This window comes from Eretmochelys imbricata, chromosome 14 (assembly GCF_965152235.1).
Source record: "Eretmochelys imbricata isolate rEreImb1 chromosome 14, rEreImb1.hap1, whole genome shotgun sequence".
In the NCBI taxonomy this organism is placed as follows: domain Eukaryota; kingdom Metazoa; phylum Chordata; order Testudines; family Cheloniidae; genus Eretmochelys; species Eretmochelys imbricata.
Genome location: NC_135585.1, coordinates 16,012,565 through 16,027,277, shown reverse-complemented (window position 1 = coordinate 16,027,277; position 14,713 = coordinate 16,012,565). Strand labels below are relative to the sequence as shown.

At 46.8% G+C, this 14,713-nt stretch overlaps 1 protein-coding gene across 2 annotated transcripts; it reads right to left on the bottom strand.

The window, feature by feature from the left end:
- Window positions 1–2,689: 2,689 nt before the first annotated feature.
- CDK3 (cyclin dependent kinase 3) lies at window positions 2,690–13,172 on the bottom strand. 2 transcript variants are annotated; one of them, XM_077832694.1, is made up of 7 exons: window positions 12,830–13,172; window positions 10,393–10,470; window positions 8,373–8,493; window positions 7,257–7,427; window positions 6,644–6,745; window positions 5,111–5,314; window positions 2,690–3,803 (listed from the first exon to the last, which is right to left on the bottom strand). In XM_077832694.1, the coding sequence occupies exons 1-7, from the start codon at window positions 12,955–12,957 to the stop codon at window positions 3,678–3,680; spliced, it is 930 nt and encodes a 309-aa protein (XP_077688820.1). In that variant the 5' UTR covers window positions 12,958–13,172; the 3' UTR covers window positions 2,690–3,677. The 2 variants fall into 2 exon arrangements, with proteins under 2 accessions (XP_077688820.1, XP_077688821.1); XM_077832695.1 differs by having other exon boundaries at window positions 8,379–8,493.
- Between the last annotated feature and the right edge of the window lie 1,541 nt (window positions 13,173–14,713).

Sequence of the window (14,713 nt, the reverse complement as noted above, 5' to 3'; positions counted from 1 at the left end):
CCCATGCACCGCTACAGACTAGGGACCGAATGGCTCGGCAGCAGTTCTGAAGAAAAGGACCTAGGGGTTACAGTGGATGAGAAGCTGGATATGAGTCAACAGTGTGCCCTTGTTGCCAAGAAGGCCAATGGCATTTTGGGCTGTATAAGTAGGGGCATTGCCAGCAGATCGAGGGACGTGATCGTTCCCCTCTATTCGACATTGGTGAGGCCTCATCTGGAGTACTGTGTCCAGTTTTGGGCCCCCCACTACAAGAAGATGTGGACAAATTGGAAAGAGTGCAGCGGAGGGCAACAAAAATGAATAGGGGACTGGAGCATATAAGTTATGAGGAGAGGCTGAGGGAACTGGGATTGTTTAGTCTGCGGAAGAGAAGAATGAGGGGGGATTTGATAGCTGCTTTCAACTACCTGAAAGGGGGTGCCAAAGAGGATGGATCTAGACTGTTCTCAGTGGTAGCTGATGACAGAACAAGGAGTAATGGTGTCAAGTTGCAGTGGGGGAGGTTTAGGTTGGATATTAGGAAACTTTTTCACTAGGAGGGTGGTGAAACACTGGAATGCGTTACCTAGGGAGGTGGTGGAATCTCAATCCTTAGATATTTTTAAGGTCAGGCTTGGCAGAACCCTGGCTGGGATTTAGTTGGGGATTGGTCCTGCTTTGAGCAGGGGGTTGGACTAGATGACCTCCTGAGGTCCCTTCCAACCCTGATATTCTATGATATTCTATGATACTCCTTTTCTTTTTGCGAATATAGACTAACACGGCTGTTACCATGAAACCTCGCATGCACTGGTACTGCTTCAAAAATGTTAAATAATTGCCCTTCGGTGCTGACAAATACAGTGTAATTAAATGATTGTGAGTTTTGTAACTTAGGTGCATACTTAATTGCTCTGTATAATTTGCTTTCTGATTTACTGTCAGGAGTAACAGATATTTACCAAGGGATGGGCAAACTGGTTTAGAGGCAGGAAGCTGATCAAGCAGTCTCTGGTGTACTGTGTTCAGCTTGCAGTCCCCTTAGAAGGACTAGGTATGAATTGTGCTACTGACCCCAGTCCACTTTCCTGACCCAAAGATGCTCAGGATCGGCAATGAACAGTTCATGCACCGCACCACATCACACAGTCCTGGAATTTCAGCAGTGAGCATCACACCAGTATTTCAATCTGTTCCACAGGGCTAGGGGTTCCCTCCAGCTAAAGATTTGGCAACAAAGTCTGAACTAGCTTATTTAGCAGATTTTGCCTCTCTTCTTTCTCATGAAATTTCCATGAGCAGGTCATGAGTTTCTCAGATTTGCTATTCAAAGGGTAACTGACACACATCATTACTCTAGGAATTGGTCATTCATGTTTGACATGTAAGTTGTGTTGCTTGATTGGCATGGGTCAGATAAGTCACGTGGTATTCTCTCCCCTCCAGGATTGGATGAGAACACAGGTACTACTTCCCATGTACTGCTTAAAAACAAACCCAGCATTGTCCAATCAAAGTGACTTAAAAATTGGAATAAATAGCTGCAAAGAATTCTTTTGGCATCATTCATCTATATCTAGGAAATACTTTGCCTCTACAAGTGCTTAGCACTTAGAGACTATAAAATGTCACTAAAATACAACCTTGCACCCACTATTTTTGTGACAGTCTTAGCTGCCGCTTTCCTAGGAGAGCGGCAATGAGGACAGGAGCGCTGGGGGATTTGTATAGTGGGAGTGCTGAGAGCTATTGAACCAAACTAAAGCCTGAATATAATGGAAACCACTTCAAACCAGGGGATGCTAGTTCCAGCACCTATGAATGAGGATTCAGCAGGGTCCTCATTCCTTAGGAATGAGCAAATCTGAAAGTAATCCTTGAATGTGGACAGCCTAGCTCTCCTAAGGCAGCTGTTCCACGAGGTCTTCTGCCAATGTGTTGTTTTATTGGCAGTGTTGTACCTATATGGGTCCCAGGACATTAGAGAGACAAAATGGGTGAGGCAACTTCTGTTGAGCCAATAAAAGATATTACCTCACCTACCTTGTCTCTGGGATTTTTAAAATCCAATGATAGGAATGAGAGGGTTTAGATATCCCTGCTGGCCTCCAAATCTGCACTGTGAGTACAAGATCGATTGGTACTGGGGAAGAAAAGGCCAATGGTTCAGCGTTACACTGCTACTTGACCGCAGTTACCTTCAACAGCTGGAGAAAGAGGATATAGCTCCCCCTAGAGTAATGCTGAAAGAGGTGTAGGGGTTTCTGTTATGAATCAGAAATATTGCAAAAGGGGGAGAGTACAAACTTGTACACCGCTGGTTCAGCGTTACACTGCTGCTTGACCGCAGTTACCTTCCACAGCTGGAGAAAGAGGATATAGATCCCCATAGAGTAATGCTGTTTAATTCATTTATCAGAGTCTCTGCAGCCCCCTTTTTACGGCAGGTTGGAAAACAAAATATGGAACAAAGTAACTCATCTGTCCTCAGAGTATTTCAGAAAATAAAACTTAGACTCATACCAGCTTTTATTTGAAAGAAACTCCGTTTCTCCCTGCAGCGGCGATATCTTTATGTTCTCTGTCCATTATTCCACAAAACACTATCGGATGCATCAGCATCTGACCGTTCTGCCCTGAATGAAGAAGGTGACAGAGGGAAAAGAGAAGGCCTGTAATAAAGAAATGGACCAGCTGGATAGGCCGGTGCTGTGGACACAGGTTGAAGTTTTGGCATACAGGAGAGAATGTCAGATTCCATCACTGCCCTGGTCCAGGGGGTGGCTGAACAATTGAGCAGCCTATAACATAAACAACCAAGACTGAGGAACAGTGTTTATTTTCTTTACTGGAGGAGAGAAGTCCCACAAATGCATCAAAAACTGGTGCTAAATCGCTCGGAAGATAAACAGTAAAATATTTTCAAAGCCACCCAAGTGACTCAACTTCTTTTGTTTGGCCAGCAAAAGGGCGTGTTCTCCAGAACTGTGTGACTTCACACGTTGCCATCATGGGAGCCTTTGGCTTCTCTTTCGCGCACGATGAAGATGGTTCTTAAGATATTTTCACTTGCTGTTTAACTCGGAATTAAAACTCTAAAATTCTTAAACAATTGAATACAAATACTTATCTAATACTAACAGCCCCTCTTCTTCTTAATAGCAATAAACAGCGGCACTCCTGGCTGTCTGCAGGAGACTCTCCCGGCTGCTTTAGGTCAAGCACTGCCTGATGCTGGGAGGGAAGCTGACAAATCTCTTTGCAATGGGCTATCTGAACTACAGCCAGGACTGGGTGCTGTAAAGACAGGCAATCTACATTGCACCAACCATCACTTTTGCTATGCTCCCAGCCAAGGGAACAAGGATTCTGAAGTTGCTCTCTATTGTGAGAATTTAGTGTCCCCCAGTCAGTATTGCAGGCTGATGGATGGTGCCCTCAGGCCCGTCCCTATCACATGTAACAACTACCTCAAGAAGGCTCTAACGGCCCTAACACATAACCCCAGCAATGGGCTGATAGCATCCAAACACCTCTGTCTAAATGAGAACTAACACTTCCCAACAGCTTCCTTTGTAATACAGAGGCATTTCAACCCCAGCCAGCCTCTTTGCTCAGCCACCAGAGAGGGAAAATGCACTGATGCACAGAGCTCAGCATCAGGAATACAGGAGGCCAGGAGGCGCTGCATCCTTTCATCTGCAGTGTTTCTGCAGCACGTGCTGGTCTTTGGCGTCGCGGGGGCTTTGCCAGAAGAAGTACTGGTGGTTCAGGGCTGCCTTAGCTGAAATGCGCCTGTCGGGGTCATACAGTAGCAATTGCTGCAAAAGAAAACCAAGAGGATTTGGGGTTTTGTTTTTTGGTTTTTTTTTTGAAAGCAGGATGTTTAATTGAACCAAATGCAAAAGCTTTCAAATAGCGCAAGCCAGTGTCGCTTCCCCTCTGCTAGACTCTGGCCTCCAAAGAGAACCAATTATTATATGGTGCCTTTATCCGCTGGCCCAAGAGGGCTTTCCTGACTTTAATCAGGTGTGGCAATATCCAAGCTGAGTAGCTAGAGATTGATATCCCCATTTTCCAGATGTGGAAACTGAGGTCCACAGACGTTGTGATTCACCTAAGGTCATAGAGAAGCAGGGCTTGGTACGGAACCCAGATCTGCTAGTTGCTAGACTGCTGCCCAACCTCCAAGCCACATGGTTTCCCAATTATTTAGAAAAAGGAGGGCACCCCAAAATGTCCTCTACGGGCTGCAGTCATGGCCCTTGCCTGTCTGAGTTGGGTCAGAGCCGGCCCATTGTGCCCCGAGCACGTGCAGGGTAGGAGTCTGTTCCAGACGAGCACGCTGGCCACACTGCTGCAGTTGTGCTTCATAGTCCTCCTCCGACCCCCCCCGTTAATCACTGCCCAATAACCCGTCCTCCTGGATCAAAAAATCACAGGCAAAGGAACACTGTAAATGGTGAAATCCCTTCGACCAGCTTATGATTCCTAGAGGGTTCTACTAAGGGTAGTTTTAAACAGCTGCTCCATGACTGGAGGATTTTCTTACCCTATTTACTAAGGGGAAAAAACACTACAGCATGAGTGTGTATTGAGACTGATCAATACACACCCATCCTGCACCACAGCTCCTGGGTAGCACTTAGCAACCGAAGTCACTAGCTCTGATGCTGAATGGGGCTGGGAATCTGTTGTTAAGAACAAGATTCTGTGTGCAGTCATCACACATACAGCCTAAGTTTGTACGTTTTTCAGTGTGCAAGACATAGGAGGGACGTTAGAAGAGAAAAACAGCAATCCCCCCAATACTCCAGCCCTCTGAATCTTTTTAGGTGCTCAGATACCACAGAGCTGCATGTGCTACAGGAACCTGAATAGAAAAGATTCATAGCGTTTACGGCCAAAAGAGACTGTTACGATCATAGTGTAACCGCCCACTAGAACTAATCCCTCTTCCCATGCGGGAACCTTTGTGTCCAATGGCTCCAAAATAGAAGCGTACGGTTCGGGGTGAGGCAAAACACACACACCACCTGACCTGCTATTCGTCATTTCAGCTGAACACATTCTCCCCCTCTGCCCTGCTGGAAAGAGCTGAGCCCCTCAACGCCTGCCTAGAACTCACCGCCAGTAAGTCTCGCCCATCCCGATCCAAGTTCGGAATGATCTCCTTCATCTCTTTTCTCGCCCACCGGGGAAAGTTTCCTTTATAGTCGGGAAGCTGGGTCACCCCCGGCCACGCTGCCTCGGTGGGCGTGCCCAGGGTGCGGAAAATCCGGAAGAGCTGGTCAATTTCAGAATCCCCTGGAAACAGGGCTTTTCTTGTCACCTGGGAACAACAAAAGCGCCAGATCCAGGCCATTAAGTCTCCTTCACATTATTCCCTAATAAGAATAACGTTCGTGTCTCATGTAAGGCAATCCCGCCCATGGCAAAGTAACACTAGGGAAGTGTTTAGTGACTGTCTAGAATACAGTAAGTGTTTGGGAAAGTTAAATAACATTGCATCTGCTTGTCCTCTGCATTCCACCCCACCCCGGGCTCTGTTCCTGTCTCTCTCGTATAGGTACAAACACATGCGCGTTCCCCTCCGCATATTTCTCTACCGCCTGCTCCCCTTCTCCGATCCCCTTGCAGATTGTGTCCAGCTGCACAAGCTCCCTCCCCGTTGATGGCTCTGTTCCCTGATGGCATCCTCTGCTTCTGCCCCTCTAATGTAGCAGCAGCCCCTAGTGGTGGCAGCTAGGTCCGTCTTCTCCTTGTTCCAAGCTGCTTTTAAAGGAATCCAGACTTTTTGGCATGTGAGGTGAAATGCCAGCTCTCCGCAGACCACAGCGTGAGAACCTCAGACGCAGGTGGACACGAGCTCTGTAATGCAGTCTTCTTCCTGCACCCAGCTCTTAGCAGCACCTATCCAAGCACTGAGGTTAAAGTAGGGTGACCATATTTCCCCAAAGGGAAAACAGGACACCGCACGGGGCCAGCCTGAGGCCCTCCTGCCACCAGCCTGGGGCCACCCTGAGCCCACCTGCGTGGGGCCGGCCCAAGGCCCGACTCTACCCCCCGCATGGGCCAGCCCAAGAGCCCCTGCTGCCCACCCACCCACACAGGGCTGGCTCAGCCCAAGCTGCTCTCCCAAGGCCTCCCTCCCACGCAGGGCTGGCATTGCCGCTCTCCCCCCAGCATGTTCCTCTGCACCCCGTTAGGCAAAAGGCAAGAGTGGGCGTTTGTCCCGTTTGTTATTGTCAAGCGATGATCAGCTGGCCAGAGCAAATGGGACAAATGCCCAGTTTTACCAGAACTGTTGGGGCAGCCAGGACAGGGCTTCAAAAGGGACTCTTGTGACCATACGTCCCGTTTTGGCCAGTGTGGGTTAAAATCCACCCTGCTGCAGAGAGCAGTTTTTGGAAGATTTAAACCTGCATACAGAGAGAAATGGGCTGTAAGTGGGGGCTAGTTCTTGTGCTGGGGCCTGCCTGCGGGGAGTGAATTTTACTCTGAATGCACAATTAAGAAGCTGCTGACTTCCTAGCTGCCTTTTTCATGGTGTATTCCCAGTGCCGCCCAGGACCATGGTAAGAAATGGGTAAGCGTGAGCCGGCTTGAGATGTTAAAAAGAAGGGACCATTCGCTTAGAAAGTGGTTAAACCTATTCTACCATTTCTGCAAAGATACAGCCAATGCTCCAGACATCCACTGCAGTCGAATAGTATTTACATCCCAGCAAGATTTCGGGGGCCCGGTACCATAAGGTTACCACCTACAAGAAACCAAAACAAAAGCATTAGTCCAGGGGGAGACAATTATTTTTTGTCGAGGTCCAGACTCAAGACCAGAAAATTAAAAAAAAAAAAAAAAAAAAAAAGTAAATAAGATGTTGGGGTCTGTTCAAAAGCGTCTGGTGGTCCAGATTTGGACCACGATGCACCTATTGACTACTCCTTCTTTAGTCTAGTTTCACTTGGCAGGTACACACAGTTCTCTGCTCTTAGCAAGGGACAGTTCCTGCTGTGTTCAGCTTGGAAAGATTCTTTATGTACAACATCCATCTATGCCCTTTCCAACCACACAGGAAGTGTCATGTAATCAACAGGGCAGGCCACTGTAGTGAACGATACACAGATTTTACAGTGATGGGCGTATTAGAAATTCATAGATTACATTATTTTTCATAGGAGTCAAATAATTCAGATTAGATAAACCAGAGAGAGAGAGTGGCACTAAAATACCCAGGTGAAGGCACCTTAGATCACATGGGACACAGCCATTACCTCGTGAGTGTAAGTCCGCAGTGGAACCCCGAAGGCTCTAGCCAGACCAAAATCTGCCAGTTTGATGGCTCCCACTTCGTTGATAAGCAAATTCTGAGGCTTTAAGTCTCTATGAATGACTCTGTGCGAGTGACAGAAATTCACACCCTGCAGCAGCTGGAACAGATAGCTCTAAAAGGAGAGATTTCAGACATCCATGCAATGAGACAATGTGGAAAACTGGGCTTGTTTAAATTACAACCTTTGAAATACGGTAGATCTTCATTAAGGAAGTGTCCAACGTCTGTACGGAAAATATTTCACAGTTGCAAAATAACTTCAAAAAAGAACTAGATAAATTCATGGAGGTCCATCAATGGCTGTTAGCCAGGATGGGCAGGAATGATGTCCCTCGCCTCTGTTTGCCAGAAGCAGGGAATGAGCGACAGGGGATGGATCACTTGATGATGACCTGCTCTGTTCATTCCCCTCTGGGGCACCTGGCATCGGCCACTGTCGGAAGACAGGATACTGGGCTAGATGGACCTTTGATCTGACCCAGCAGGGCCATTCTTATGTTCTTAACTTCTCCCCCACAGCCCAGATACTGTCACTCCAGCTCCATCCAAGCCCACGACAGAGGTTCTGACCACAACCCAGCAAGACACTGAAATGTTCCTGTCCCTGCTGTCTCGGGGAGGGAAGGAGTCAAATCCACGGTGTGCTGACACTGATACTGCCAGCAGCGTGTTGCTCATTATAAAAATAATTAGCAGTAGCTCCCTGGACTGTCTCCCCCAACTTCACTTTGTTTTGTTGTTGATCCACCAAGCTGAGAAGTCTGGAAATGGCTAGGAAATTAACGAACCAGACAATACTGTCTAGAATTGTTCCGATCAAACAGCACCTTGGGCCTGACTTGCAGAGGTGCTGAGCTCTCACAGCTCCCACTGCTTTCCGTGGGAGTCAGTTAATTACTATAGCAGCTTACCAACAATTTCCGCTATGGCTATAAAGTCTAACACACAGCTGAGCAGTTCTGGGTCCATCCAGCAGAGGGCAGCAGGTATAAACACGGCCTTAACCGCCTCTAGGTATTTTGCCAAGGTGGCACTCTTACTTCTCTAAACTTTGTACCTTTACCAAACTTAACGGGAGCTCCCCTGTCCGAGACGAGTCCATGTACTTTTTCAAGTCCTGATTCAGATACTCAAACACCAGATACAGCTTCTTCTGACTGTGCACAACATCTAGAAGCCTAAGAACAAAACACAACCACAACCTGTCTTATTAAAAACAGTCCCGACCAGCTTTATACAGCAGTGCTCCAAACCGATACTTATTTCTGTAACGAAAGAAGCGGTAGAACAGGACAGTGCGTAATATATATAGGGTTCTCTTCTAGCAATCCCTCTGCTAGCTTCTTTTCCTCAGCAGCTGAATGGAATAGGATTTATTTGAAATGCCTCGTGCCTTATTAGCTATTATCTAACTTCTCTACATTATATTAGCAGCAGCTAGTTTGTAAATGGGACAATAGGGCCAGCTCTCCAATTTGTGTAACTTGGCATAGCTCCATTGAAAGGCAGAGCTATGCCAGTTGAGGAGCTGGCCCGTTGTGTCTGGTAAGACTGGAGGGAAGAGTTTGGGGGGCGGGGGGCAAACCAGCCTGCATGTGAATGGACATTCCTGAAAAGAACAAGGACAGCCTGATGAAAGCAAAAATGTAGCCAATACACATTAGGTGGGTCGTGGTGGATTCTCCATCACTGACCATTTTTAAATCCAGATGGGAGCTCGGCTCTCGGAATTATTGTGGGGCAGTTCTCCGGCCTGTGCTGGACAGGAGGTCAGACGAGATGATCACAACGGTCCCTTCTGGCCTTGGAATCTATTGGTACGTCGACACGGCAATACAAATCCCACAGCACCGAGTCTTGGAACCTGGGTCAACTGACTTGGGCTTCCAGTGCTCGGGTTGCAGCTCCGTAAAACTGCAGTGTAGATGTGCAGCCTTGGCTCTGAGACCCTCGCCCCCTCGTGGGTTCTCCAGGCCTGAGCACGGACGTCTACACTGCAGATTTATAGCCCCCGTGAGCCTGAGTCTGCTGACCCGGGCTGGCCGTGGCTCTTTCGTGAATGTGTAACTGTACTTCGAATCTCGTTAAGGGTAACTGTCACCTGCAGCCCTCTGCTGCTGCTGCTCTCCAAAATAGCAACTCCTGAGCGGCAGCTCTGGCCTGGATTTTAAGGAGGGGAGAGGAAATCTCACTTGCGAAGGTCTTTCAGAAAGGAGTAAGCCTTGGCCAGGAAAGCTTGGCTAATGCTGAGGAAAGGGGCGAAGTTAACCAACCCGCCGAGAGTTGGAACCCTGCTGTAAGACACCCTGGTGTCTTTCATAGCCAAAGCATGACATTTGGTTCCCTTAGCCATCTATCTCCACTTCTGTTTGTTTGGTGTCTGATTGTCAACACCCAGACATATTTTTACATCATGTTTCCTGCATTTGAATTTTTCCACCCAAGTCTCGCAGCCACAATCGTCTTCTCCATTAGCTCAGCAAGGTGACCACGTTTTAAAAAAAACAAAACACTAAGGAAATTTCCAGGGGGAAAAAACGTTTAAGATGCCCAGTGGAGAAAAAGGCTGTTAAGTTCTCTACAGCACTAATGCAACCGCAGAAGGAAAAAACTACGGACTTGTAAACGTGCTCCACTTTGAACGCTAATTCACACTCTTCACTGCGATTGTTCATCTGATTTTTAAGGTCCAGACACTTCTTAATGTGCTTCTGTGTCTAAAAATACAATCCATCAACCGGAACTGTGGCCTTTTCCGTTGTCCTGTGTCAGGGTAATGACTGTATAACACTCAGGGACTTTGATCGGCACTTACTGTTTGAAAAATAGCTAAGTGAGTGTTTATGGCGGAGAGCAAGCAGAAAACCATTTTTTTATAAGTGACTGACTGGGAAATGCCTTGTCCGTTGCCTTTTTATCAACAACCCTTTTACTTGGTACGCACAAAGCTGGGAGACGTTTGTTTACATCTTTATGCTCCTCAGCTTGACTCAACTGCACTTGATCAGTTGTGAATGAGTCATATTGCAATGACCTGACTGCCCCAAGTCCATGGCCAGACTGAGTGCTTCTCTTACCTCACAATGTTTGGATGCTTAAGTTCTTTGAGCAGAGAGATTTCTCGGATTGCTGTACTTGGAACCCCTTCTGTCTCCCTGTGGGGAAAACAGACTTTATTGCAATCCCATTATTTCCTGGGTGACATTAGCAGGTAAATGCCAATTCAGCTGGTCATATGGCTCAAGGACATCTTCCTTTCCGACATTTCTTTTTGGTGGATACCCACAGGGGCTTAGGACAGAAAATATAAGGTTTCTCGATCTAGGACCCTCTCCATATATATCTAGACAACTTAGGCCGAGATTTTCAGGAGAGCTCAGGATCAGATTTTCAAGTGCTCAGCACACATAACTGAGGCCAGCTTTTCAAAAGAGCTCAGTCATACATGTCATCGTGGGTGAGGCGTGCTCCTGAAAATCTGGCCTTTCTTTATACGGCTGAGGGAGAGCCCCAAGCCCTGGTTGTCCCATTGGCATGCGCAAAGTCAACCTAGCCAAGTTCTAACAAGTGTTGGCCCTGGTTTGAGGCTGTCCATGCTAGGGAGAGAACGGCTTTAAAACCAGCTTGGGAAGGAGCACGCAGAGGGGAATGTTATGACGAGGAGTGTAAAGCAGGCCAGTTTCTGTGCCACAGAAACTGAGCTTAGAATATTTGTTCTCAGACAGGTTTCAGAGTAACAGCCGTGTTAGTCTGTATTCGCAAAAAGAAATGGAGTACTTGTGGCACCTTAGAGACTAACCAATTTATTAGAGCATGAGCTTTCGTGAGCTACAGCTCACTTCATCAGATGCATACTGTGGAAACTGCAGCAGACTTTATATATACACATCTGCTGCAGTTTCCACAGTATGCATCTGATGAAGTGAGCTGTAGCTCACGAAAGCTCATGCTCTAATAAATTGGTTAGTCTCTAAGGTGCCACAAGTACTCCATTTCTTTTTGTTCTCAGACAGACGCATGTTTCCCATTCCTGTCAGGGAGCTTTTAGTTTGTCATGCTGATCAGTGAGTTTGAATGAGGCGTGAGGATTGTGTGCAGTTAAGAAGGTTAGGCCTTGTCTACAGTGAAGCACAAACAGGCCTGGCTAGATTATGGGTCTCGAGTATGGTTTGGGCACAGCTGTGCTTGATAACGATTTCAAGCTTGACTGGAGAGAGCACTGTTTGCTGCTCCCTTACAGACCGGGTTTTTATCCTAAGAGGTCTAAACTGTGCTATAGACAGGCCCAGCAGGGCACTATCGTGGCTTCTTACTGCTGTGATTTGGGTTGCCTAACCATGTTACAACAGTAGCTGTGTTGGGAAAACATATCAGACAAGGTTACAAACTGTCATAAATATAAAGGGAAGGGTAAACCCCTTTGAAATCCCTCCTGGCCAGGGGAAAGCTCCTCTCACCTGTAAAGGGTTAAGAAGCTAAAGGTAACCTCGCTGGCACCTGACCAAAATGACCAATGAGGAGACAAGATACTTTCAAAAGCTGGGAGGAGGGAGAGAAACAAAGGGTCTGTGTCTGTCTGTAGTCGTCTTTGCCAGGGATAGACCAGGAATGGAGTCTTAGAACTTTTAGTAAGTAATCTAGCTAGGTATGCGTTAGATTATGATTTCTTTAAATGGCTGAGAAAGAATTGTGCTGAATAGAATAACTATAATAAAGCTCATGCTCAAATAAATTGGTTAGTCTCTAAGGTGCCACAAGTACTCCTTTTCTTTTTGCGAATACAGACTAACACGGCTGTTACTCTGAAACCTGTATTTCTGTCTGTGTATCTTTTTTGTAACTTAAGGTTTTGCCTAGAGGGGTTCTCTATGTTTTTGAATCTAATTACCCTGTAAGATATCTACCATCCTGATTTTACAGGGGGGATTTCTTTATTTCTATTTACTTCTATTTTTTATTAAAAGTCTTCTTGTAAAAAACTGAATGCTTTTTCATTGTTCTCAGATCCAAGGGTTTGGGTCTGTGGTCACCTATGCACATTGGTGAGGCTTTTTATCCAACATTTCCCAGGAAAGGGGGGGTGCAAGTGTTGGGAGGATTGTTCATTGTTCTTAAGATCCAAGGGTCTGGGTCTGTAGTCACCTAGGCAAATTGGTGAGGCTTTTTACCAAACCTTGTCCAGGAAGTGGGGTGCAAGGTTTTGGGAAGTATTTTGGGGGGAAGGACGCGTCCAAACAGCTCTTCCCCAGTAACCAGTATTAGTTTGGTGGTGGTAGCGGCCAGTCCAAGGACAACGGGGGGAATATTTTGTACCTTGGGGAAGTTTTTGACCTAAGCTGGTAAAGATAAGCTTAGGAGGTTTTTCATGCAGGTCCCCACATCTGTACCCTAGAGTTCAGAGTAGGGGAGGAACCTTGACACAAACCCTAGCGTTGGCATGACCCTAGAGGTCTGGCTTCAGGGTGGAAAGTGTAAGCTGGACCCTGGTTGGGAGTGTGGATTTCAGACACTCACGAATCCAGACGGATCTTCTTCAGAGCCACCAGCTGGCCTGTCCGTTTGTTCCTTGCCTTGTACACCACACCGTAGGTGCCTTCCCCAATCTTCTCCACCTTCTGGAACACATCCTGGAACGTGTCCATGGTCCGTCGGCAGGCTTGTCACTGAAACATTCCTCCATTCATTAGTCAGAGTCCCCCTTTGCCATTTCAGTCCCACACATTTTAACATTACCCTCTGCTGTGGAGTACCAACAAGCCCCGCCCTTCAATGGACATCCCAGGAACTGAAGGTAGTATGGGATGGAAAAAGGTATTGGAATTGCATTAACCCCTCCCAGAGCAATATCCCATCCGTTCCCTAACCCCTGCAAAGAAAACTCCCCTTAATAATACCCCACATTGTAACCACATTCAACAGCCTAGAGACATGTCTCATGGCAGTGCTAGTCTATAAATAAACATGCACATCCCAAGCTGTGCTACATACTATACAAAGGCAGGGAAGAGGTTTGCCCCCCAGTGCAATACCTCCAAGCTGTTTCAATCCAGTGCATCGAGCAATTCACAAATACCCTGGGTTCAATTTCTCATGCACACATCAGCAACTAAATACCCCTCCTGAATTAAATAATACAGTTATTAGGCGAATACGTTGGAGAAAATGACTAGTCAGAGGACTGGATTGATCCTGGCCATCTAAGATCAGTCTCTCTCTCTCTCTCTCTCTCTCTCTTTCTCTCAAAAATGCCTGTCTCCAGTGTCCTCCTGTGACTTTGAACAAGACACTTACTTACCCTGCCTCACCTTCCCCTTCTGTCAAATGGGCTTGAGGGCTGTGAGAATGAGTTACGAATTAAAAGCCCTCTTAGTGCTAATTATTACTGCTGTTTACATCTTATCAGTTCAATACCATCTGCTCTATTTTCAACCAACAGTCTCCTAATTAGGTGTACAACCATTTGTCGTTTCCCAGCCCAAGTAGCCCCAGCTCTCCCTGTATTAAACTTCCTAAAGACGACTCTGATGGCCTGTAGAAAATGGTCCAGCTTCAAGCGTGTCCCTTGTGATGGGCCACATTTACTGTATTGCTCTTCCCCCTGTATTTTCTATGGCTAGCATTTCTCCATGAAAACTGGACTCTGCAGCCTGTGGGGAAAGAGATCTAATACTTTAAAGATGGATTTGCCATAATATACATAATATACCAGCTTTCCTTCAATATTTAACTTAAATACTGTGAGGTTGGAGGGTAGGTTTTAAGGCAGGCAGGCAGGCAGCCCCTCCTAGGCAGGCTAGGCAGTTTCTGCACTCAGTTTCCTGCATCCAGTGTGAAATGGCTGTCTCCCCTCCATGCCCACTGTATGCTCCTGCCCACATGCTCCTCTCACCTTCTCAATGGAGCCTTCCTGCTGATCTACAGGGTTGCCAAAGGGTCAAAATTGATTCCACTCTCATGCCCAGGTCATTTGACCACTAGGGGGAGACATAATTTAAAATGCTATAGTGTCTGAGTTACAAGCAAATGCATTTGCTGGTGCTGGCCACTGCTGGGGCAAGAGGAGGAAAGAATTTTGTCCCTCTAAGTGGCATTCACACCCTTCCAGCTGTTAGCCGGCTGGGGAGGATGGCAACCCAGACAAGGGACACAAGCAGAATTGCAGTGGAAGAAATGTAACATGATGGGGGATCAACTTCGGTATCCCGTTTTCCACAATCTTCAGTATAATGGCGAACAAAATAGGTATGATAATAAAAGTGGGAGATCGACAGCGACTGTCCAAGAAACAAGTCCCTTAGGGGCTCATCCTCCATGCTGCAGGACAGCTGAGAACAGTGCAGGGACAGAGCATACGCTCCTTGGGGCAGGGAGTCGCTCTTTGTTCTGTGTTAATAGGGC

Bases quoted from the DNA above. Each gene is read 5' to 3' on its own strand.
- CDK3 (XM_077832694.1), bottom strand. From the start codon at position 12,957: ATGGACACGTTCCAGGATGTGTTCCAGAAGGTGGAGAAGATTGGGGAA. The intron at 7,428-8,372 runs GTACAAAGTTTA...CTCTCCTTTTAG, and splicing joins TCCCGTTAAGTTTGGTAAAG to AGCTATCTGTTCCAGCTGCT. The intron at 6,746-7,256 runs GTAATGGCTGTG...GGTTTCTTGTAG, and splicing joins TGCGGACTTACACTCACGAG to GTGGTAACCTTATGGTACCG.